General features: G+C 39.8%; 1 protein-coding gene and 2 long non-coding RNA genes across 4 annotated transcripts in view; 1 reads left to right on the forward strand and 2 right to left on the reverse strand.

Annotated features, from left to right (window-relative positions):
• LOC119485507 overlaps nt 1-2,196 on the reverse strand; it is a 20,592-nt gene extending 18,396 nt beyond the window's left edge. The window contains exon 1 of the long non-coding RNA XR_005206288.1: nt 2,157-2,196. This is a non-coding gene — a long non-coding RNA (uncharacterized LOC119485507). The remainder of the gene's footprint in view (nt 1-2,156) is intronic.
• The window catches only part of LOC119485503 (neuronal acetylcholine receptor subunit alpha-7-like), a 52,899-nt gene extending 32,617 nt beyond the window's left edge, over nt 1-20,282 (forward strand). Inside the window, exons 5-10 of the mRNA XM_037765147.1 lie at nt 8,388-8,467; nt 9,201-9,368; nt 12,772-12,966; nt 13,505-13,591; nt 17,179-17,288; nt 18,866-20,282. Of these exons, the coding sequence (XP_037621075.1) occupies nt 8,388-8,467; nt 9,201-9,368; nt 12,772-12,966; nt 13,505-13,591; nt 17,179-17,288; nt 18,866-19,459 (1,234 nt within the window). The 3' untranslated portion in view covers nt 19,460-20,282. The remainder of the gene's footprint in view (nt 1-8,387; nt 8,468-9,200; nt 9,369-12,771; nt 12,967-13,504; nt 13,592-17,178; nt 17,289-18,865) is intronic.
• LOC119485506 lies at nt 2,197-17,263 on the reverse strand. Of its 2 annotated transcripts, none has more exons than XR_005206287.1 (5): nt 14,917-17,263; nt 12,753-12,939; nt 9,217-9,336; nt 8,956-9,056; nt 2,197-2,217 (listed from the first exon to the last, which is right to left on the reverse strand). It is a non-coding gene; the product is annotated as an uncharacterized LOC119485506 (long non-coding RNA). The 2 variants fall into 2 exon arrangements; XR_005206286.1 differs by having other exon boundaries at nt 9,217-9,361.
• Nucleotides 20,283-25,866: the final 5,584 nt, after the last annotated feature.

The raw sequence follows: 25,866 nt of genomic DNA on the forward strand, positions 1-25,866 counted from the left end.
ATGTCACATCAGTACTGGTATGATAATTTCATATTTAATCTCTACTCCACAGGCCCTCAGAATCTCTCTACTTTTGTATTGATTGAGTGATTCATCATCGCACCATACTGCATTTAAAATCATCCACATAGCATAGTTTTACTCTTACAAATTAGAATGGTAATTTGATAAAGTATATTGATATCAAGTAAGGGATAAAGAAAGGCAGCTAAAATGATGAAACCTCATTTTTGCTGGTAATTCTATCAGTGGCTACTGGCCACTGGCATGATAAGCACAGTCATTAATCTGTCACTGCCTATAGCTGTCTCATTCTATTTTGCACACTATTATACATACATTTGTATCTATTTTTTCTGTTCTCCTCTCTCTTTTTCCTTCCTCTATTTATATGAATTTGTTTTCTATAATTTACGGACGGATACTCTAGATTGCCTGGACTCTGTTTACCCAATAACACAGTGGAAGAAATACCCCAAAATGAAATTTCACTCTTGGTTACAGCCTCGTTTAATGAGATGATTGAGCCGATTCCCTCTGGGAGGACATAAACCGTAACTCCCATGGGGCTTTGCATCTGTCGCTTGTAATGGGCAGTAGGAAAACATTGAGCCAAGTGGCTGGAAATGTCAACAGTTTTCAATATTTTAGTCACGTCTTTTGGTCCTTTATTTTAGACTTTATCATATAATTTCAGCATGTTGGTAGGGATGGTTCACCCTTATATCAAACTCTACAGGTCTTATTGGAAACATTCATCTGGCTGAGCTCATTTCTTTTCATACCTTTGTCAAAGAATGGGACATTAATTTCAAAGAGAAATAAAGTCTCTCTCCCTTTCCTATTCTACCTGCTCAGCCATTTTGGCTTTCTACTGTTTGGATGGAAATGAGGCTCCTGTGCCTGGTCAAATAAATTACATTGCTAGGTGTTTCTGAGGTTGATCCACACAATGTGGCCGAGACCTGCTCGGTTTCTGAGAACAATTCAAGGATCTCTCAAGTTTGCCAATGAGCAGCTTGATAATTTTCCAGTGTCTTTTTGTGTTTCAGGCTGTTGTGCACATTAAAAGAATATGTCCCATTTTCGTCCTAAAAAACAAGCCACCTTTAGACATTTATTCCAGACAGCTGCCTACATGGTAAACAAATAACATCCAGAACATTTACCCTCTTGCTAAACAGCTGTGACATACTGAAAAAACAACAACAAATGCCCAATGTGCCCATATGTGATACCCAGTGGAATCACACAACTTTGTCTGGCACATACATATGAGGGATACAGATCTTAGTCCTTTGCTGAAAAAACTATAAAGACTTTTATTATGGAACACTGTGTCCAAAAAGACAATATGCCTAAGGCCTGGCAAAAATAAATAAATAAATGAATTTGGGCTGTCAATAGATTAAAGTATTTAATCGTGATTAATCGCATGTTTGTCCATAGTTAATCGCAAATTAATTGCACATTTTTTATCTGTTCAAAATGTACCTTGTCAATTATTTAATACTCTTACCAATATGGGAGTGGGCAAGTATGCTTGCTTTATGCAAATTTATGTATATATTTATTATTGTAAATCAATTAACAACGCAAAACAATGACAAATATTGTCCAGAAAACCTCTGAGGTACTGCATTTAGCATAACAACTATGCTCAAATCATAACATGACAAACTGCAGCCCAACAGGCAACAACAGCTGTCAGTGTGTCAGTGTGCTGACTTGACTATGACTTGCCCCAAACTGCATGTGATTATCATAAAGTGTGCATGTCTGTAAAGGGGAGACTCGTGGGTACCCATAGGACCCATTTTCATTCACATATCCTGAGGTCAGAGGTCAAGGGACCCCTTTAAAAATGGCCATGCCAATTTTTCCTCACCAAAATTTAGTGTAAGTGTGTGTCATTATTTAGCCTCCTCTGCTTGTATGACATGGCTGGTACCAATGGATTCCTTAGGTTTCCTAGTTTCATATGATCCCACTATCTTCACTCTAGCTTTAAGACTGAGCCTGCTGCAGTCTAAGAATCTCAAGTTGCGTTAATGCATTTAAGAAATTAGTGCCGTTAAAATTAATTTGCCTTAACACGTTATTATCGCATTAACTTTGACAGACCTAAAATAAATAATCAAATGAAATATGTTTACCTTGTACAGAAGTTCCTTGTTTTTATCTTGAACTTCTTTTTTCCATTTTTTATTTTTGTGCCTGCAACAAGACAGAATAAGACATTAGATCAAATGCAGTAATGGTGAAGAAAATCAGATGCAGTCTCTTAACAGGTTATTGAAATGGCAAGCATTCTATACAGTTTCCCACGGTAAATATACTGATGGAAGACGATTCTGACTTGAATGAGGACCTCCCTTACTAAACATAAATCATATTAATGTGCAAGGGAATAGCAGTTGAGGAAATACCAAAGTGGTGTTTGTTTGGTGCTCTTGCTTATGTGACTTTTTTTTTATAGTGTTGCGTACTGTTAAAGGCACCAGGGGAGAGAGGTTGTGTGATTGTTGATCATTATTAAACTGTCAAGCTCCAAGAGGGGGTATTTAACAGGGGAGTAAGATGTTTTTTAATGCATCAATCCTTTTCATGCCTTCTCAGAATCACACACATACACACTCAAAGAATCACACTTGTAATGAGGGAAAGACAAGACGATGGATGGCAGAGTTGATCGATGGCACTGGCTTTTCAGCTGTACCTTCTAGGTGATTGAGGATTCTTTTAAGGGGGAAGGGGGGTGGGCGGGTAGTGACAGATTTCCCACTTAGTGTGTGCATGAGAGACAGAGAGGGAGAAGGGAGCGGTTTGGCTATCTAACAGGGATGATACAGAACATTAAGCAGCTTACGGTGGGGATCAGCGATCGCTAACGATAACGACAATATAGTCCTGTACAGACCCAGATTGAAACTGACATTCCTTATGCATGCAGTATAAATCACGAGTACAATCATTCATTTCTATTGTTATGAAGCAAGCAAGAAAAAAGATTAAAACTACGAGATAAGATGAATTTTTACTAATCCCCATCTGGAAATTAGGTCATTGTGGTAGCAAGACTTCAGCAGGGACTAAGACAAAAAAATTGTATACATAGATAAACTAGAATTACCGCCTTGCAGTTTTATGCCTCTGCCAATTAGTCAAGTTGAGCCAGTTTACATCCATGTCCGTCCAAAATGTCATCACTTCATCATTTCATCCTATTAGACATTTTTGTGAAATTGTCATAACTAGTACAGTGCCCATTCTCGTACATACAAACAACTTCACACAAGACGCTGTGGCTCCTTGGGTCCTGAGCAATACACCTGCCACGACATAGTTGCGTCACACATCTACAAAAAGGCACATTTGTCACCTGTGTTGACATAACCACTGTGGTTATAAAGTAGAGCTAGGTTCACGGGAAAAACACTGAGGGCAGACTTTACTGTAAAGCAAGTTAGGCTGCGTGCCCACTTCATTAAGCAACTGGAAAGGTGGTCCAACACTTTTTATGTCTACAACCAAGTTCAATACCATGAATGATCATGAGGAGGTACTGTACAAAAGCGTATTCCTTTATTTCCGTTTGTACGATTCTTTGTCTCGCCCGCCAGTTTTTTCTTACTTTCAAATGTGGCTATTTGGAACACCTATAAACAGTTTTGCCTTTACGTGGTTGACACTCCCTATGAATTTGTTTGTTTCATGCATACCCCGGTCTTAAGAGCAACCTTTGGATCAAGCAGCCTTGCCTTTGGTCCACCCCTTGAGCCAAGCCTGGAAGTTGAGCTTGCAGGTGTGCCATGTTAGCCCACCTCCTGTAAAATTAGGTGTAGAGGTCTGGTGCGATGTCAATCATCTGGCAGGTGAAGGTGGGATCCCTGGTGTGCTGAGCTTTGTCTACAAAAACTGGCCCTGGGGATGTGGAATGTCAGCTCTCTGGTAGTCCAGGAGGTGGAAAGATACCAAAAGTCACAAACCTCTGACTGAGTGCTGGAGTTTTCTAAGAAAGAACAGCAGGGTCCACTTTATGTTGGATTATTAGACGTTTTGGAGAGGAAATGCCTGTTTATGCCTATGCAGCAAACAGCAGTTCAAAGTATCTGATACTCTTGGAGTCTCTGAGTGGGATTCAAAAGATGGCGCCACAGGGGGACTTCATACCAAACATGTTGTTTGATCATAAAGTAATTCATACAACATCACCTTCGGCCAAAGATCAATGATTGACTTTGATGTTATTCCATTTGCAGAGAATTTGCAAAGTAATGGATTTTCCCGCATCCGCTACACAAGATGCAGGATAGTCTTTTTCCTCAGTCGACAGCAGGATAGTCTCTCCAAGTTAGCCAATACTGTTGGACATGAGGCGCTGTAAAGCCAGACTGTTGGAGGATGTAAAAGGTAGACAGCTGTATGTTTTTTATGTGCCCATGTCAGCAATGCAGCAAACTGAAACCCATTTCAGATGAATAATAAAGGAACCATTTGTCCCGTCCCAGACATGATTTTGAATATTTCACCATCTACAGACACTGGGGAAGATGGGACACAAAGGGACTGAGTTTTTCTGCTTTCATTGTGTTTTTTATGTAAATAATGTAAGCCATGTGGCTGTTGAGCTGCTATCTTTACATGTAGAGATGGTTTGAATGAATGAATCTAGACAGCACGATACTGTCTTTCCTGACCTTACCCACATATCTTGATGATAATCTTTTAACATACTGTAACAATGTTTACACAGGCATGAAATGTCAATGTGGGTGATGCCATTTCATTGAGCCAGCGGATATCGAAGAAGTATATTCTGTTCTGCATGAGAGGAAAGGTTATTTGCCTAAAATGTTATTATTCAAGGCTCTGTGGATTTCTGTAGCAGCACACTTACAGAAATGTATATTTTTTTGAAGACCTTTTATTGCTTTGGAAGTAAATGGCAAGCCATTTTTTTTTAAAATGTCTAAGAAAAAAAGGTTAAATTGCTGAAGAATCCCAATGGAGGCAAAAGGGCTCCATTGGGATTCAACATGTTGAACATGCCCCTATCTTTTCCACGTCATATGACATTTTTGAAACGCGTTCCACGTACTTATGGGTGTGATTAGGATGTGATTAATGAGAAGTCGGAAATGTGTGAAAATCAGTTGTGCTACAAGAATGAGTCCCAAAACCCGGAAATTAGTTTGCATTTTAGCACTTCCGGTTCCCTTGTCTGAATGTTTTTTTAGTTAGATGCCTGAAATAAGGTCTGTGGTTAACACAAGCTCAAGAGATTTTAACGTTTTGTTCTACGACATAAAACACATCAATAAATACTCCACTCGTGAACTCTGAAGCCTTTATGTGTCTTAAAAAGGACGGTTGGTATCAAGTGGCTAAATGAGACTAGTAAACGTCATCACGCCGACTCGTCCGCCTTTACAGCCTTGTTGTGTATACTCGAGCTCATGCGACAGTGGTGTAGTTCGTTTATAGCCTAACATTAGCTTTGTACTTCTGGCGATTGCATTTACTTCAAAAATCAAAAAAGTGGTGTTCATTTGTGAAGATTATCTTGCTGAACAATACGTGTAAGTATTATAAATGTGTGTTTGCCACAGAGCTTATTTTCTGCAATAATCTAAAACCCAATGGAAAAATCGCATTGGGTTTTTGTTGAGGGAACCACAGCGATGCTAACTTCCTGGTTGGCCTCCAAAAATACGTCATCCCTGGAGCACTCTATTATCAATCAAGGAATCTCCTGTGATGCTAACATGTTTAGGTACAGCATGAGTCTCCACATTTCTAAGATTCCCCAAACAGTTTAAAAATGCTAATGCTACCCAATCAATGTATATGTTAAGTAGATGTCTTTCAAATACCATTACAAGGCTAAATGCTAATTTAGCTCATTTGTTCTCGACAATGAATAAGAGCCATTATGGCTGTTCCAAAGTATTCTCACAGCCACTTTGTTTTTCCACCCTCTGCTAAGTGAAACGATTAGATTTAGATTATTCATGTAGCGGCTATAAATCTGCATTGAGTAAAGCTTTGTCCTGTTATATGCCTCCTGGGTGTGTTCCCAGCGCACTTTGCTAAAATTTATGTTCTACCTGTCCAACAGAAAGCCCTCAGGAAGAGTTTAGGCATGCCCCTCTCCCACTGCTCCCAATCTCATACTGTTAGTGGTGGAAATGTACTAATGGACAATAATAGATGATGGTATGAGTCAGGCTGTTTTGTCTGGCCTTGGATGAGCACTCATTTATTGTTCAGAATGAGTTCCATTCAGTATATCTCATTCAGAGTGTCTATGGGGGTCACAGCATACCAAATAAATGTTATACTAGTTGTGAATAAATGGATAAATGCTATGTTGCCATCATAGGAAGCATTTTACTGCTTCATTACATCTGTAAAGGAAGTAATGTTTTTAGTCCTGTATGATTTTTTGTTCATTTGTCTGTTTGCTTTTGTCTTCCCTGCCAGCAGCTCTATAAAGCTGAACTTAAACACAGCTGTGCTTTTTAGCTAAATGTACAAATTACATTTTGACCTGTTGATGACGCAAGAGGAAAGGTTAGGAAGTTATTACAATTCATCCTGAGGGGAACACAAATGTCTGTAGGAATCCATCCAATAGTTATCAATATATTTAAACCACAAATGTCAACCTGCTGGTGGCGCAAAAGGAAAAGTCCAAAAAGTGAAAATGGGATTCATCCTCTGGGGACCAAGAATGTCTGTACAAATTGTCATTGTAATCCATTCAATAGTTGTTGAGATATTTCAGTCTGGACAAAAGTTGTGTATTGAAAGACCAACATTGCCATCCCTAGAGCCATGCCACTAGCAAGGCTAAAAAGTACTGCACATATTTTAATGAAACTTGCCGGAGGGTAATTTATCAGCCCAGTCGCCAGGAAAAAATGTTGGCATTATACGTTTTTGCAAACCATTTGATACGTTGAATGTGGATGTTTTTGCATTCGGTCAGAGCAAGTGACGTAGTAGAGACCATTATTGGAAGTTACATGGTATGAAAGTTACGTGGTATAATAAGTATAAGGTTGGTCAAACAAACACATGACTTTCTTCCAGGAGACCACTGTTCATGTCCCGCGTGACACCAAAAGTAGACGTTGACTTTATGTAACGTTACGTAAGAAAGTACGCTAAGGGTGTTTTTTGTTTATTTACGGTAGTTATGTTGTTACGGTAGTTATGTTGTTACGGTAGTGACGTTGTTACACATTATTTGAACAAAAGCCATGACCTTTTTTCTAACCTTGACCAAGTAATTTTGTTGCCTAAACCTAACCAATCGTTTCTCAATGTTAATCACATGCATGCATTTCTGCAAGTGTGATACGCGACTGAAATTAAACATATTTATGAATATTGGTTCAGAAACATCGGCATTCAACATATCCCGTGGTTTGCAGAAAATACAATGCCAACATTTTTTCTGGTGACTGGGTTGAGTTTATGCACAAATTATTTTTTTTCGTGGATTCCTTGATCCATAGGCCAAGGTTTTTTACCTAAACAAATTTTGTGACATTTGTTTCTTGCATTAAATATTTGAAATATGTATAGTTATTTTGTTTTTGTAACCGTTTGGTCGCCAAATTCTTGGAGGTGTGGCAAATTTAGATGACAGATGCACATATCGAGGAATATGTAGCCTTGATTGAGAGATGTGCTCTCCATTGAATAGTACGCAAGTGAATGCATTCCTTGGTTGTCTTTAGAAATCTGTCCCTGAGAAATCTCTTGTTAGAGGTATTCAGTCAACCAGGACAGATTTGTTTTGTATTTCTGACATGCTTCTTTTTACTGCAATAAATACAGAAAGACACTTTTATCTAGCAAAAAAGAGTCCACAAAATTTTAAATTAAAGTCTAGGAATGTCTGATCTCAGGTATGTAGAGTCCTTTGGTTTCACTTTCTTAAAGAAAAAAACTTATGTTGTAATGTTCCAGGGAAGATTTTTGATCTTGTGTGTAATGTGTAGTTTTGTGATTATGATGTCTGTACTTTGTGTTTTTTTTTGGTGTACATAATCCCTGTCTATTTGAAGGACGTCTCGATGGCGGGCAATCATGTTTGTTTAAGATGATCAGTAAAATTAAACACTGTCTGTCTGGATCTACACTAATCCCCCTTGTCTTTACCTTTCTCTGTCACCTTCATTCTCACTTGGCTGTTTTTTCTTCGCATCTGTCTTTACCTTTGTACTTAAGCCTCAATCAACTTCCTAACCTCTGCCCTTGTTCTCTCCTTTCTGGCTTTTTCTCTTAAAGTCTTCCTATTTTACTTGTTTGGGGGCTTTTTCTTTTAACGTTCCAAAACTGTTTTTACATTATCCACTCTTCTCTCCCTGTAGTGCTGATGAGAGGTTTGATGCTACGTTCCATACTAATGTGCTCGTAAATTCTTCAGGAGCCTGTCAGTACATCCCACCAGGTGAGACATTCAAGATGTTCTCTCTCTCTCTCTCTGTCACATTTCACTAATAACCCACTTTCAATTTCAATTTGTCAACTAAATCTTATCACTGTATTACCATTATTTACAGTTGCTCTTACAGTATCCTCACCATCATTAGCATCTGGCTGAAACGTCCACCTCTCCTATGGTTTTGGTGATTTGCTGGTGTAAAGATGTCTAGGTTTCAAAGTTAAAACCGGGAAAAATATTGAGGAAAAGTGTTTCATAGACACCAAAGTGACATAACCACTGTTTCAAAAGCGGATTACTAAACATTTAATCGCAATTAATCGCATGATTGTCCACAGTTAATTGCGATTAATCGCAAATAAATCACACATTTTTTATCTGTTCAAAATGTACCTTAAAGGGAGATTTGTCAAGTATTTAATACTGTTATCAACATGGGAGTGGGCAAATATGTCACAATTAAGTGTGTCTTGATCTACAGAACTTACACTTACCTCTGGACTTTTACAGTAATTTGATGTATCCCTCTGTGATGCATCAGAAACACTTTAAGGGTTGTTTGCACGTTTTCCTCGAGCTAGCTTTCCTCCAGAATCTGAAACAAAAAAGAGTGAAATGACTCAGGGAAATATTGAAAAGCAGTAGATACTTTAGATTTTAAACATATTAAGCAAAGCACACACCGAACTAAAGTAAGTGTTAAGCGCCAAAAGTAACTTTCCCCAACACTTCTCTCCAGGCATCCTAAAGAGTACCTGCTACATCGATGTGCGGTGGTTCCCATTCGATGTGCAGAAGTGTGACCTCAAGTTTGGCTCCTGGACCCACAACGGCTGGCTGCTGGACCTCCAGATGATGGACGTGGACATCTCCACCTACATACCCAACGGGGAATGGGATCTTGTAGGTAAGAAGAAAAACAGGCAGGCACACTAAGACACATTCTGATGCATACCAAAAGAAAAAAAAAAGAAAAGAAGAGGAAATCAGAGACATGACTCTACAACAGTTTCTGTCTGGTTATAACAAAACATATTTCAGCCCAGTCGCACAGCAGCTCATGAAATAGTCATGAAATTTAATGGATTGATTCGTGTACATAGACACGAATTTCCCTTTTTTTCATGATGGTCAGCACGAAATCAATTCGTATGTAATCCACATAATTGTGTACTGGGAAGTAGAAAGAGCGGCGAACACCGCATCAGGAGGAGATCGGGATGGATGGGTGGGTCAAAAAACAGGACTTTCGCCCAGGAGGCCAGTATTCGTGTCCCGTGTGAAACCAGAAGTCAACGTTGACTTATTTGTCACGTAACTTCCGAGTGTTTAGCTGTAAAATGAGAAAGTTTGCTCCGGCTGGTGGGCGGTGCTTGGTATTTCCTCACCAGATCTCAACATGGCTGCCGGGTCACAAACTTTCTCATTTTACAGCTAAACAGTACACTACAAGATGCTTCTGAAAACATTTGAGGCGAGAAATAGGCATTACAGTAACAGAAAATGTATTCATATTTGATCAGCGCTGCCTAGTTTAGTTCCCAGCTCGGCTCTGATTGGTTGTTTTCCTCCGGTCGGTGAAATCTTGCAGATGCCATTAGGAGCACTAGGAGGACACAGAGGCACATGATTTTTTTCAGGTTACCTGTTTCATGTACTACTCTCACGATATAGCGACCATTTTATAGAAATAACTTTTTTAATCATATTTGCTCCGATCTCGCCTACTTCAGCTTTACTATAAACTATTAATTAAAGCTGAAGTAGGTAACTTTAAGCAAACTTTGAGTAGTGCATGAGACAGATAATCTGAAGAAAATTCATGTTCCTCCGTGTCCTCCTGTGCTCCTAATGGCATTTGCAAATGTTTTCAGAAACATCTTCTAGTGTACTGTTTTAGAAGTGCTGGTAGGTGGATTTGGTTACCTTTGGACAGAGACAGGCTAGCTGTTTCCCCCCGTTTCCAGTTTTTATGCTAATCTTAGCCGACTGTCTCCTGATTCCAGTTTCATATTTACCGCGCAGACAGAGTGGTATTGATCTTCTTATCTATTTCTGCAAGGGAGCGAATACAGGCTTTACGAAGCCTGGATTTTCCTCTATTTTCGGCAGCTCAATGTATCCTCATTTGTGTCCGTTACCTTGTTTCTTTCTTTGTCTGAGTTTCTCTAACTCTCTCCACATTACCTCTCAGTTTGTTTGTCTCTGTGTGATAATAAAGCGTACCGATTCCGTCTCTTTCTTCCCCTCCCTTGAGGAAATGAAAAAAACACATTATCTCTAACTCAAGTTTGGGTGTTAATCAGAGGCCAACAGAATAATCCAAATTCACACTCACACAAACATACTTAAACACAAAGTGTACCCAGCTGGCTGGGGGAATGGAGGGGAGGTGGGGGGTGGGGGGGAGGCGGCGGCATGGGTGTGTGTGGTGACAGCTGGCCCAGGGATGGTTCACTTAATTCAGGCACAGCCAGGCGGCAAGCTGGCCAAGAACACACACTGTCCTGGTGCCTCAGAACATTCCCATGCCCATGCCGGCGTATACACACACCCACCCAAGCACACACACACACTCACACACACACACACACACACACACACACACACACACACACACACACACAGGATGTGGTGGATGCATCTGCAGGTCGGCAATCCATCAAATTAATAGATGGCTAAGAAAGGCCATTTCTCTTCAGCGTTCAAGTGACGCCGTTTAAATGAAATGAAATTGAATCCGTGTGATTAATTCAAATTGAATTGAGTTTCTGTAGGAATGAACAGTTTACACACACACAAACACACACACGCACGCACGCCATGTGTTGTGTATTTTGAATATGTTGCTGATAGCATTGTACCAGGGCTCCATTCAGAATCTCTAAACACTTAAAGGTATGAATGGTTGATACAGCTGTACAATGATGCTCGAGTACTCAACATAGATTTTGGACTGTGAGCTACAAGTGACTCTCCCCCCCTCTCTCACACAGACACACACAGTTCCCAGATTGTTCATGTTTAATCAAGGAGAAAAGATCACACTACCTGTAGAATCCACTTTGAAATAATTGTGCGTATAAAAATCCATCGGTCTCGCTTACTAATCATCTTCCAACACAGCAGCTCTCATACACACACACGCACACAAATGTTTTTGGACTAATTTGACTGACCAGAACAAGGTGACATTGTTTTCTGTTGATCTGATGGAGAAGGCAGATTAGTGGCGTAAATGTGAATATGCCAACAAGATGAATGAGGCCACGGCGAAGAGTATTAAGGATTAACAAATGATTTAGGATTATTTTTAGAGGGTTATGGCTAGCCCAGACTAAAAGATTTTCCAGAAAAGTGAGAGACACACATAACGACATGTTATTTTAAATGTAACAGTTTTGTTCCTTAAGTGCAGTGGTGAACAACGATTTGGCCAAAACAGCACCACCACACACTAACAGATTCCATTGATGAACAACAAGAGTCCTGACTAAAAAAAAGAAAGAAAATCTCTCGTAATTAAACGTGAACAAACATGGCGGCCGACGGGCAGGTAGAATTAGCGATGTTTTTGCACTACTGTACTTTGTAATGAAAATTCACGAAGAAAAAAGAAAAATAATGGATGAAGTCAGGGAAACATGTTAAATAAACACTTTACTTGTTTTTGCCACAAATCAACAAGTTTTTCTTCCATTTCTGAGGTCCATCTTATATATAGAACACATTATGACTCAAAACACTTGGGACCTCTGTCTGTCTGTTTGGACAACAAACCACAATAAGCTTTGCCTTATAGTAATTTTAGACCAGTTTTTCAGCGACAAGCTGCTTTCCACATGGTTACCAAAAAAATACTTTAATGATAAAATCCTTATCTTTCTATAATCACAACATCTGCTATATCTGTGCTTGCTTAAAGTCTGGGCTGTTAGATAGAGAAACTGTAGATTTAGTGGCATCTTTGAGTGATTTGGGAGAAAAATCCATAACATACTATCCTGTAGCTATATCCTGAAATAAAAAAGGACTGGGGAGCATTTATCATTTGATTTTCTCTCTGACTCACATTCAAACCACTGACCTTCTGACCATAAATTTACCCTTTCAATCATATCTAAAAGGTACCAATAAAAAAATGTATTAATAATGATTAACTGTTTCTCTCTGCCAAGTGCTCAATCAGGAGCCACGGCTGCACAGTAACAGCTTATTTTACAAGCTCTCATTCAGCCAAGCAGTGCTGAGAGCTGAACCTTTATTTTATAGTTCTGTGTGCTTGACCCACCTCTTCATGTCTCCCCCAGGTGTGCCGGCGAAGCGTAATGAGCTGTATTACGACTGCTGTAAGGAGCCCTACCCCGATGTGACATTCACGGTCACCATGCGACGCAGGACACTTTACTACGGCCTCAACCTGCTCATTCCCTGCGTGCTCATCTCTGGTCTGGCCCTGCTGGTCTTCCTGCTCCCTGCTGACTCCGGAGAGAAGATCTCTCTTGGTACAGGGCAGGACACACACAAACTGCACACATACACATTCTCTCACATTGAAACAGAGGGACAATGATTCATGATCATAATCATACATGCAGACAAAAAATGTATATCGCTCCCCCGCCTTGGAGATCTCAGCCCACCAGGTCCTGACGCTATTGCTTACCCATTTATTTGTCATTGTTCTATGCTAATGCTGACATTCTGGCTGTGAAATAGCACTTATGTTGGATTTAATTCATTAGCAGATGAATAAAAGCTGCATTATAAACACAGCAAAGATAATCACCTGGACCTGAAAATGTCAGCTTGTTTCAAAATGCCATTCAGTGAGACAGGGTCAGAGTAAATATACTGTAAGTAATCCCTCGAGGGCAGAAAAGAGAGTGAATATTCCAAAATAAATCCACAGCTGTTTTTTACCTATTTTGAAGCGACTAAGCTCCATTTATTTTGAGTACTCTCAAGTCAGCATTTAAGAGAAGTCGAGACTGTGATGAAACGATGTATCCTCTGTGCTTCTGCTCTACTGTCTTCCTCCAGGCATCACAGTGCTGCTGTCTCTAACAGTGTTCATGTTACTGGTAGCAGAGATCATGCCTGCCACTTCAGACTCTGTTCCTCTGATTGGTAAGACACTTTTCTGCTCTAATTATTGCTCATTTTAATGATTTCTTGGACTTTGAAACTGATGAAAAAGAATAATAATTAGGGCTGTCAATCGATTAAAATATTTAATCGCGATTAATCACATGATTGTCAATAGTTAATCGTGATTAATCACAAACTAATCACATATTTTTTATCTGTTCAAAATGTATCTTAAAGGGAGATTTTGTCAATAATTTAATACTCAAATATGCTTGCTTTATACAAATGTATGTATATATTATTGGGAATCAATTAACAAGATAAAACAATGACAAATATTGTCCAGAAACCCTCACAAGTACTGCATTTAGCATAAAACAATATGCTCAAATCATAACATGGCAAACTCAAGCCCAACAGGCAACAACAGCTGTCAGTGTGTCAGTGTGCTGACTTGACTATGACTTGCCCCAAACTGCATGTGATTATCATAAAGTGGGCATGTCTGTAAAGGGGAGACTCGTGGGTACCCATAGAACCCATTTTCATTCACATATCTTGAGGTCAGAGGTCAAGGGACCCCTTTGAAAATGGCCATGCAAGTTTGTCATTGTTTTGTGTTGCGAATTGATTTCCAATAATAAATATATACATGCATTTGCATAAAGCAAGCATATTTTCCCACTCCCATGTTAATAAGAGTATTAAATACTTGACAAATCTCCCTTTAAGGTACAACAGATGCAAAAATGTGTGATTAATTTGCAATAAATCACGATCAACTATAGACAATCATGCAATTAATCACGATTAAATCTTTTAATCAACTGACAGACCTTGTAAAAATGCGAATGGCCCTCTCTAGAGCCAGTGTTTTGTTTGTCCGTTCTGGGCTACTGTAGAAAAATGGCAGACTCTGTGAAGAGGACCTGCTACCTATGTAGATAAAAAGGGCTTATACTAAGCTAACAAAAACACGATTCTTAGTTTCAGTTGATTATACAAGATAGTTATGAATAAATTTTATTCAATTTATGCCAATTAATCCCCCTAAATCAAACACATAGCTCCTTTAACTTGTCAACGTTTTTTTTTACCTTCAAACAGAGCCAAGCTAGTTGTTTTTTTCAAGCTAATCTCCTGGCTCTAACTTCATATCGAAAGCACGGCTGGAGACAGAAAGAGAAGCACATTTTCGCCTCGGGTCATTCTTGCGAATTTGACCGCTGTCCGGGTTTGTGCAGTGTGTGTTCATTTGCCCCAAAACAGCTTATGTATCGTACAGACATAAGCTGTAGAAACAGAAACAGACACGCCAACAGTATGCGTGGGAGTGTATCTGTGTGTGTTTGTGTTCAACTCACCAGAGACTCCCGATCTTTCTGTTAATTCCCTCCAGCCTCTTTCCTTTTCCCTCTCGTCTTTGTAAGTCTATGAAATGTTAAGCCCTCAAAATGCTGAAAGGTTCCTTTAAAGGCAGGGTTGGTAAAGATTATAGAAACATATTTTGTTAGTTGAAATTCTCATTACATCCCGACAGCAATCAATAAATCAAATGCTCTGACAAAAAAAAAGAGAACAAATTATGGTATCTGTGGCTGTCGCAGGACTGTAATCCAATCATTTCATTCTGTCAGAATGTAATGATTGGATGAGCTACCCGTACACTCATTGTGCGTCACGGAGTCTTCCACAGCCTGCTAGCTTGGCAGCTGTTAGTACTAACAATAGCCATATTAGTTGTTTACATTCATTATAATATGTTTATGTTCATAATGAACAGGCTGGCAAGAACATTCTACATGTGTTCAGATCATGTCAAGATAAGTCTCTGTAGAGCCTATTGCACTCCTCTCTATACTGCCCCCCGTGGGCCAAGTTTAAAAAGGCGAGCATGCATGAGCTTCAGGTTGCCTACAATGACTGCATGTGGATATTACTTAAAAAACCCAGCTGGTGTAGTGCAAGTGACCTGTTCTGTAACGCAGTAGTCAACACGTTCCAGCCTCTATTGAGAAATCGGATGTAGAAATATATATGTCGGCTAAATTATTCTCAGAACGCCATTATCATGCTACTGTCGAATCCTAGTTTTAGTGTTTTACGATACCAGTCACACCTGTGGAAACATTGTTGTAACTGCCTTTTATAAAAAAGTGTCAGTTTCTATTTAATTTTTGTGTTGTTATTTGTGTTGTATGCTTTTTTTTAATGGACTTCGAGTCTGCCAATGAAGATGAACTGAACTGAACTGATAATGGTAATTTTGGTGGAGTAGCTTTGGAGGGAGGCCTGAAGTGACGGACTGTCAGTATTACTGACTTGGCAACGTTCTCACTAGATTTAGGGACTTTTGGAGCTGCTAACTACTTTCATTGAAATAGAGTTGGCAACACTGGGCTTGTTTTTTTGGCTGGATCATTTTAAAAAATATAGTGTACTCTTGCTAGTTTTTCAAGATTGCCCACCCTGCCTTTAAGGCTGTACATTTAACCAGTTTGGAAAACTGTAATGAGACAATGCAGAATCCGGGGAAGTATTCTACATTAAAACTCATGATTTTTTTAATTTTAAAAGTGATGGGCTCAGTCCTTTTGCAAAATAAAAAAGTTATATTTTTTAAATTTATTTTTTCCCACCTTGCACCTGATTCTGACCATAATCAGGGAGCCATAGGCACATGCTGGACAGGCTACACATCGCTACAGCATGCAGCATTGTTGCTGGGTCAGTGTGGAGACTTTTCCTCATCAACTATAGATTAGGTGTCAAAAAAACGCGGAATGACTTACTGACGAGATATTCCCACCTCATATTCACCGCAGGGCAGCCTGTAGCGGCTGGATGTGGGAGGATGCTGATACAGGAAGTAAAGATTATTCTCACAGTAGAAGACCAACAGAGTTGCATTGACCATACTGATACAGACCAGAGGATGAGAGGGGAGTCCTGCAGACAGAGATGCTGCTCGGTGTCATTTGGCAGCTCAGTGATGTAAAACGAAGCCATTAGTAAACTCCCCTTTATTGGATTAGACGTATTAACACATTGCAGGCGGAGCAGAACTGATGGATTGAAGACATAAATAAATAAAATACTCCTCAAGGATCATTTTGACACGTTTTCACACAGCTCCAATTATATTTTGACATGGAAATGTATGCTGAAAAAAATTTGATTGGTCGCTAAAATCACAGCCGGATCAAAATTAAATTACTTTATGGGGGAGTATATCTTATGTTTGTGTATTAAGGTGTATGTGGACGGGGTCATGTGCTTGTCTACATGCATATGTTATGCATGTTCATGTTTCTGTGACTTCAAATGCCCACAAGCGTGTGTATGTGTTTTGGTTGGTTTGTACATTTGGAAGTAAAATGTTAGTCATCCTCCCACTGTCCCCCGCGGTGGTATGACCTCAGATTTGTTGACAGGGGTAAACTCCCCACTGACTAACCAACTGACAAACTGACATGGCAACAGTCCTGTCCTGCCAAAGTACTACGCTCACCTCTCGTGTTTCTTCTTGTGCTGTATGCATGAGCTTTTCATTCACAGTTATTCATTGTTCTCTATTCCAAATGGAAATTGCTGTGCTATACTTATGTGCTCTTCTCCTCTCGCAGCTCAGTACTTTGCTAGCACCATGATGATTGTGGGCTTGTCTGTGATGGTAACAGTCCTGGTACTACAGTTCCACCACCATGACCCCCATGGAGGGAAGATGCCTAAATGGGTAGGTTAACATTAAGTTTCAAACCCAACAATTAGTCATGAGCTAATTTTGCTTTCTGCTAGGCAGTGCATTATTTTCAAATCACCATGCAACTTATTCATACTGGTACATTCAGCTACTCATCTAGACTGTTGCTAGGCTATGGCTCCCATTTGTCGGAGTAATACAGTGACATTTATTCAAACGTTGAAGCAACAAGATAATTGTTTTTAGTATGAGTTAAAAAAAGTGTGAGTTTCTGACCGTGGTCAGAAGGAACAGGAGAGACACCGGAGTTTTGGTCGGAGACGATAACGTAACTCTTCTGCAGTGTGTAGTGTGCGCGCATGCACGTGGGAGGTGGAGCGAGTGAGAACGAGCGCGGTGTGTGAGTGAAGGCAGGCAGACAGAGGAGCAGAGTGCAGCGTCGACTCTGGCCATGGAGACTAAGGTTACGGTCTCCCCTGTGTCTTCAGGCCGTGGTCGGGGGGCTGGAGCAGGAATAGTTGACACTGTTTTGCAAGATGGGCTTTACTAGATATAACTTTGCGGTTTTGGTGCTTCTGTGTAGTTTGTGTTGGAACAGCATAGCCACACGCGAGCATGCATACTGTAGGAAACACCGAATTGCAATGATTTATAAGAGTGTAAGTGTAAGAAGTTACAAACAGTCCCTTAAAGGTTGAGAAAGCTCTGATTAAATGTGGGTTTCCACCAAAATATGGATCGAAAACACAAAAGCAATTCACCATTAGCAAGATTATCCACTTTGAACCATATAGTTATTAAATAATACTGCGTTCTGTGGAAGGGAAACCTATGATGGCATATTAAGGCTATTGTAGGTTTAAAAAATTAAATAATTACAAGCCAGGGGAGGGGGGTAATATTCTGAGAAAAAAACTCAGAATTTCAGATATTAAAGTCATAATTTTCCAAGCAAATTTGGATAGTCTCAGAGATTAAAGTGCCAAATTTAGGAGAAAAAAACTTTCAGGTGAAGGTCCTGAAAGATACATATACACGTTTTCTGTTATGTTCTTTCTGTGTTCTTTTATGAACATAAGTAAATACTAATATTGTTGAAGTTACAGGAAAGTTTAGAACAACTTCTATCTTTGACTATACAGAGGCGTGTGTCTTTTATTTCAGCACAGGTAAATAGACTTTGTTTTACGATTTTATAATCCGCAAATTTTTGTTTTTCTTCTATAATTTTGCCACTTTAATCTTAGAGAATATCTAAGTTATTTTCTCATACATTTATGACTTTAAAATGCGCAAATATGTGAGTTTTTCTCATAAATTTTCCACTTTAATCTCAGAAAATATCCGAGTTTATTTCTCATAAATTTACAAGTTTTTTTCTCAGATATTACCCCCCTCATACATTATTATTCTATAAACCAATGGCACATTGTAGGTGCCTGATCCCCTACAAAAACTATAGCAAATGTCACACTGGCAGAAGTACGATTGGGGAGTAAAAGTTCTATTTTTCTCTGTATTTCTATCTCCTTGCCTTTCTTTCTATTTTTCATATGAAGTTACCATTCATATTTTGGTCTATGACTCACCAATCTCATCTCTTCATCCAGGTCCGAGTCATCCTACTCAACTGGTGCGCCTGGTTTCTCCGCATGAAGAAACCTGGAGAGGAAAACAAAACAGCTGTGAGCTCCAGTAGCCTCCCAAACTACAAGTTCTCCCACCCTCCTCCTCACCATACCAGCACCAGCAGCATTCAGATGAGCACCATACCAGGGCAGGCGTCCAACCAGTCAAACACCACCAACGGGAACATGAACCTGTACTTTGGCTACCACTCAATGGGCACAGACAACCCTGCTTTCCCACCGAGCACTGATTCGGGTGTGGTGGTGTGCGGCGGCGGAGGAGTCGGCCACCCTAACGGCTCCTCCCCACATGACATCCACTCAGAACAGTCGCGGACTTTGCTACTGGAGCATGTTCCAGAAATTTCCCAGATCCTGGAGGAAGTGCATTACATAGCCAAGCGCTTCCGGGCGCTGGACGAGGGAGAGGCGATCTGCAGCGAGTGGAAGTTTGCAGCGGCGGTGGTGGATCGGTTATGCCTGGTGGCTTTCTCACTCTTCTCCATCATCTGCACTTTCACCATCCTCATGTCAGCTCCCAATTTCATTGAGGCTGTGTCCAAAGACTTCACATAAGGCTGATCTCCTCCCTCTGAGAGGAAAAAGAGAGGCAAAGATAACATTAAAAATCCTGACACGATTAGAACTGTGCCGCTCAAGCCTCCCTGCTACAACTATATGTTACGAGTCACAGGAAGCAAACCTTTCCCTCTATCTTCACACATTTGTCAGTAGTATATGGTTGTTTGGAGATGATGTGATGTTTTCCGTTCAAGGTGGCTCTCCTCGCTATAGCACCGTACTCACAGTATGCCACGTAGGAGGTTGAGGCTACATGCAGTAGTTAATGATGTAGAAACTCACACTAATGCACTTTTCGTCTGTATCCCTGCTGTACCACATCATTTACCTGCCACCACATGGGCTCCACGTCTCATGATAATATATTGTTAACACTCCTTCCCTTCCAGCTCTTTCTTTTCTGCTACTTTTTTCCACTTCCCTTCCCAACTGTTGCTCTTCTCATCTTCTACAAATTGCTTAATGTCTTCAACAGTTCAGTCAATAGAGTTCAATAAACAGTTTTAGGCATATAGTAGCTTTTTCAGGCCTGTATTCTAGTAATGCTATTTTTGTTTGTATTTTGTAAATAAATCTTCATCCTACTTTACAGTATGTGGTGAAGCTGAGATGAAATCTTTTTTATTACTGTAAGTTGGTTAATTTACTGAGATCTACTGACGTGTTAATTCACAGCACTGTACATCTCACTTCTTTTTTAAACTAAGGCTGCAACTAATGATTTTAATTGTAGATTAAAGGACCAGTATGTAACAATTAGGGGGATCTATTGGCAGAGATGTAATATCATATTAATAAGTATGATTTCTTTAGTGTATAATCACCTGATAATAAGAATCGTTCTGTTTTCGTTACTTTAGAATGAGCCGTTTATATCTACATAGGGAGCGGCTCCTCTTCAAGGAGTCCGCCATGTTTCTATAGTAGCCCAGAACGAACAAACCAAACATTGTTGACTTTTCCTGCTTGGGCCGGAGTGGATAACGTTACTTGCTCCCGCCGACGCCACTCTCTCTCTCTTGCTTCACCACTCACTTTCCACGTACACACACTGTACACACTGGCTTTGCTTTAAATGGCTCTAGAGAGGGCCATTCACGTTTTTGCGTCGGCCACTGTAGCTCTCCAACACGCTTGGCACACGGGAGAGGCTTCAGTTGGTTGCAATCTCCTCAACTCACCGCTAGATACCTCCAGATCCTACACACTGGACCTTTAACTGCCGATGACTTTCTTACTCCTTTTTCATATAAAATGTCAGAAAAAAGTGAAAAATTCCCTTTAAACTTTCCCAGAGCCTAAGATTGCATATTCAGGTTGCTTGTTTTATCCAACCAACAGTTCAAAACTCAAAGATATTCAGTTTACTACCAATATGACAAAGAAAATATAATTTTGTCACATTGGAGGAGCTGGAAACAGCAAATGTTTGGCATTTTTGCTTGAAAAAATGACTAAAACGGTTCTTTAATAATCAAAATAGCTGCAGATTAACTTTGTCCTGAACGATTAATCCAATTATTGACAAGTCGTTTCAGCTTAAACATCTCCATCTTGTCACTCTCTTTTTCACACATGTAAGTATTGGATTGATCCTTACTCACCTCTTTCTTTCCTTTCAGGTCATCCTCATTATTTCCTTGCACTTCCTATTTTACCACCAATCTTCTCATTTCCTTCTTGTATAGCTTATACCCAGGTACTATATCCATAAATGTGAACAGATAAAGTGTTACCATTGCCAGTAAATGTCATACTTAACTGTTACATCTGAGACATTTACAGTTTTGCTCTTTTATTAAAGCGTGAAGTAATTTCAGAAGGGATCCCCCAATATTTCTCGTGGCCTCCATCCCTTGTGCTAGAAATATATATTTAGTTAGCATATGATACACTCTGGCTATTTGTAAATCACTCACATTAATTCACAATGTATTATTATTTTGAGTGTAATTCAATGTTTATCTGGATTGTCTGCTAGTTGCGCAATGTGTTGGTGTATTTGGAGAAAAACTCACAATGCAAAAAGAAGATCAACAGCAGTGATTGAAAGACAATATTTGTTCTTCTGATGGATTTTTAAATGGATTCTGAAGGGACATCACCCCGGCAGAGATGCATTTGGTACTAATCTTTTGTAGTGCTGAGTGCTTTGTGTTTTTACTCTCTAATACTCAGCGAAAGGCAAACACTTGCTTCTCTAATCTCTAGCAACAACATGCGACAAGGATTACGGGGTGACTTTACGTAACAGATTTGTGTTAAACCTTCTCACCACCGAGCATCCCCTCTGATCCTCAGTGGTACAAGACACTCGTGGATTCCCACTTGAACTGAACTCAGACTTCTCAAACTTGGCCATTTTAAGTTGAGTTTTAAGGAGAACCGAGGGATAATGAAAACAACAAAATACAATACACTGTGACTGCTGCAGAAATACTCACTGAAATGGAATTCATGCTGTTACAGTTAATCAATGAGCACAGTGCAGACAAATAGCTGCCACCTATTGTCTACCTTTCATGGTACTCTATGACTGTAAAGCATCTAAATGCCATATCCACTTATAATGGACAGACAGGAAAAGGTGAAGGCTGAAATGTACATGCAGTAGGCCTACGCTTTGTGTTCCTTCATTTTGATCCAGTTTTGCAGATTTAATCAGGATTCAATAATCTTTACACCGCTTTTTATGTCAAGCCAGGAATGTGATATCTATTTGGTTTAAACATTTAAAATATGTCCGTTTTAAAAAAAAAAAAGTATTGTAATGGTATTATAGATGCCGTTGTTGTAATGTTAAAGGAATGACTCAATGTTTTGGGTTTCTTATTGAGAGTTAATGCCTTGACACAACAAGTTGACGGTCGGCAGTCGGACAGTTTGTCAGCCTAATTTTTGCGGTTGTGTCCCGCACCGTCGGCTCTAGTCTGCCGGTGTCGGAGGCTTTTTGGCTGATTCAGCATGTTGAATTGGCAGCGGAGTTCGCTGTTGAGAGAAATCACTCTGATTGGCTGTTCAGCTTTAGCGAATCAGTGCACGAGAAGAGAAACGTAAGTGAGGAAAGCAAGCCAACAAAGTCAAGAGTAAAACACAGAAGGCTCTTCTCATTTTTTACCTTCATCTCATCTGATCATTCCAATACACGGATATTTTCACAACCACATGGCCATCTGGAATGAAGCTAAGTGGTGATTGAGAGTGGTGTGAAAATGGTCGGCAAACGCCGCTTTGTTTCATGTAGGCCTACGTATCATAACAACGGCTTGTATATCCGCAGTCCTCGGTCTTCTGGTTTCCCTTTTTGAATGATGAATACAGACTACCGCCACCTGCTGGTTTGGAGAGTTATTTCCTCTCACGCAGGTGCAGAACGTACGTGCTAACTGGTCGTCAGCTGTCGTCTTTGCAGTGTGTTCAAATGCAACTTGTCGGCCAAGACAAAGGCGACACAACAGCCGCTAGTTATTTGATGTCGGCTTGGTGTGTCTGGGCCTTTAGATGAAGAGGCCATTGATTGACTCTCATGTCTGAATGACAGATATGAAGCTGCAGCAAGTAGCTGGTTAGCTTAGCTTAGCACAAAGACTGGAAACGGGGAGTTAAATGAGAAGATCGATCCGTTCTCACAGTCGAGATTGGTATCAATCTTCTTGTCTAACTCTTGACAAGAAAGTGAATTCAGAATGTTGGACTACTCCTCTAATACTGGTCCATTTGTCATTTGCACATTGTGTAGATTGTAAGTTGCAGGGGTTACTGCAGGTGAAGACTGAAAGCTGAGCACTTAGGATCTAAGAGAACTGTTTTTGTTTTTTTTGGGAAGGAACCCATGCTGGGTTTGTTATTTTGCAAGTTCAAGTGGACAGGAGTGGGAAGAGGGGTCTTGGTCACTGTCAGTATGTTACGTAATAGATCGAGGAATAATACAAAACCTCGATCACTGACTCATCTTGGAGAATATGAACAGTGGAGATGTAGTAACTCATATGAGACGTGGAATGAGAAGTGTCTTCTACATACATGTGACATGGACTAACTTATGTAGATACTTTGTGAGATAACCCGACCCATGTCTATTGTTACTCATGTTGATGTCTCTTCAGCATATGTTTTTCATGTGATAACCTTTAATGGCACCAAGTGTGTTCAAAGTGTGTTAAATCAAGAATGATGGAAACACAAATGGGACTGTACTGAAAATATGAAAAGAGAATTAGGTATTCTGTGTAAAAGAGTTGAAGCTGCAACCACACAACTGGCTCAAATAGCAGTGTTGCAAATGTAAAACTGCTGACTGATATGGAAAAGTACACTTAAAATGAGGGTGTGACTGTTTGCTTTTGCCATGCTATCACAGGCTTTTTTTTTTGTTTTGAATCACCAGTGTTGTATTTTGGTCAACTTGAGTGTCTTTTTCTTTGTGTTCTGTGCCTCTCTGCTCATTATGATTCACTCTCCTTTGAAGGATGCACATAAATGCTCACTGTACATGACTATTTTGAGAAAAAATAAAGAAGAAATGTGATAATTACTGGCATTTGAGTGGCAGCCATGCAACAATTTACTAAATAATACATTTAAAAATGCTTTCACTCACCAAAGGTGTCAGACCATCCTCATTTCTTTCCTGAAGTGACTGGGTTATGACAGGGTTGCTGTCGTCGATCTAGCTGGACAGACAGTGTGACGGCAGCTTATCATCTGATGCGCCTGGTTAATAACAGCATGTGATTACCATAGTATTTTTCACATACAACAAAATGTGACGGTTTTCAGCTTAAAAAAATACAACCAACACATAACAGGAAATGCTCACTTTTCATTTAAAGGAATCTAACAGTCGGCAAGAAAGAAAATAAGCATATTTCCCAAATGTTGAACTGCTCCTTTAAATCTGAAATCTTCAAAATGACCACCATGAAATGACACAGTGAGTGAGACAGAGAGCCACTGAGCCCGGCATCTGTTGATTTATGAAACCAGGCAGCTCTATATTTTGTACTCTATTTTTTCTTTGATTGACAAACAAGAACTGACACATTTTCCCCATTCCCCAAAACATACATATTGATGAGGGAACTATTCATTTTATTCTAGCTAAATATTTATATCTCATTTACACTAAATCGAAACATTCAGGGCTCCCTGTCTTGGGAACAGTATTTATAAATAGTATGTGTGTTCCAGAATTAATTTGCTTTTCAGGTGTAGTTGTACGTGCACGTGGCCTGATATAGTGGTATTAAAGTTTAAAGGTGCACTGTGTAATCTTGGCCATTAAAATTAAAGCATAAAACAGGAATGTCGTGCAGCATTTAGTATTCTCTCACCACCCCCAACTCTCACTGACTTCCAGCGTCCCTGTGTGCGAGTCGTTTTCTCATATCTGCCACTTTGGATTTAATCCAATTAAAAAACTATCAAAACATACACGGACCATGGATGTATAATTGAAAAGCCCTTAGTGTAACCATAGACTGTATATAAGAAGTGGATGTGGTCACCATGATGTCACCCATTGGTTTGTAGACAGTCAATTTAAAGCCTCGATTTCGGCCTTTTGGCTGTCACCATCTTGGTTTTTGGCCGTTGCCATCTTGCACTTTTACAACCAGAAGTGACACGAGAGGGTGGAGCGAAGTACAACCGAATGCTGAATAAGACATTTTTTTGGCGACCAAAAAGGTCATAATTAACTGTGATAAACTGAAAACACACTGTGAAAGGGTTAAAGTTGTAAGATGAAAACACAGACAACTCCCAGACCGGACAACGCTGTGGTGGCGACCTGTCAATCACAAAGTAGCCACGCCCTAAAGCATACCCTGCTTTATGGTCTATTTGACTCTAAATGGGACCATGCTTTACTAAATGAACATCATTCTGTATTGAAGAAGACTTGAAACTAGCGATTGAGACCATAAACTCATGTTTACAATGTTTACTTTAATAAATCAAGTGAGAAAGTAGGGTAATTTTCTCATAGACTTCTATACAATCAGACTTCTTTTTTCAACCAATCCTGCAGGCTATTAAAAAGAATGCAAGTGTAAGACACTTCTGCACTGTCTTCACTTCTCAGACCCTGGAGTTGCCCACTGGTGCAGCTCTACTACTTCGTGAGGGCAGACTGCCATTACAGTGACTCACTATCACCTCTCGAGATATAAGTAATACAAGGCTGGGATTGGTCGGTTAGCATACTCATTTCAGTAGATATCTCGGCAACACTACACACTGATGTCTTTGACATAACATCAACACTGCAACCTCTTCACATGCACGCATCTGGCCATATCTTACAAACTGTACCTTTAAGGACACCTTTCAGACTACTGCTCAATGTTTTTTTTTTTGCTTTTCTGCACCCAGAGCTGATTTACAAGTTAATATGAGCT

This window comes from Sebastes umbrosus, chromosome 3 (assembly GCF_015220745.1).
Source record: "Sebastes umbrosus isolate fSebUmb1 chromosome 3, fSebUmb1.pri, whole genome shotgun sequence".
In the NCBI taxonomy this organism is placed as follows: Eukaryota; Metazoa; Chordata; class Actinopteri; order Perciformes; family Sebastidae; genus Sebastes; species Sebastes umbrosus.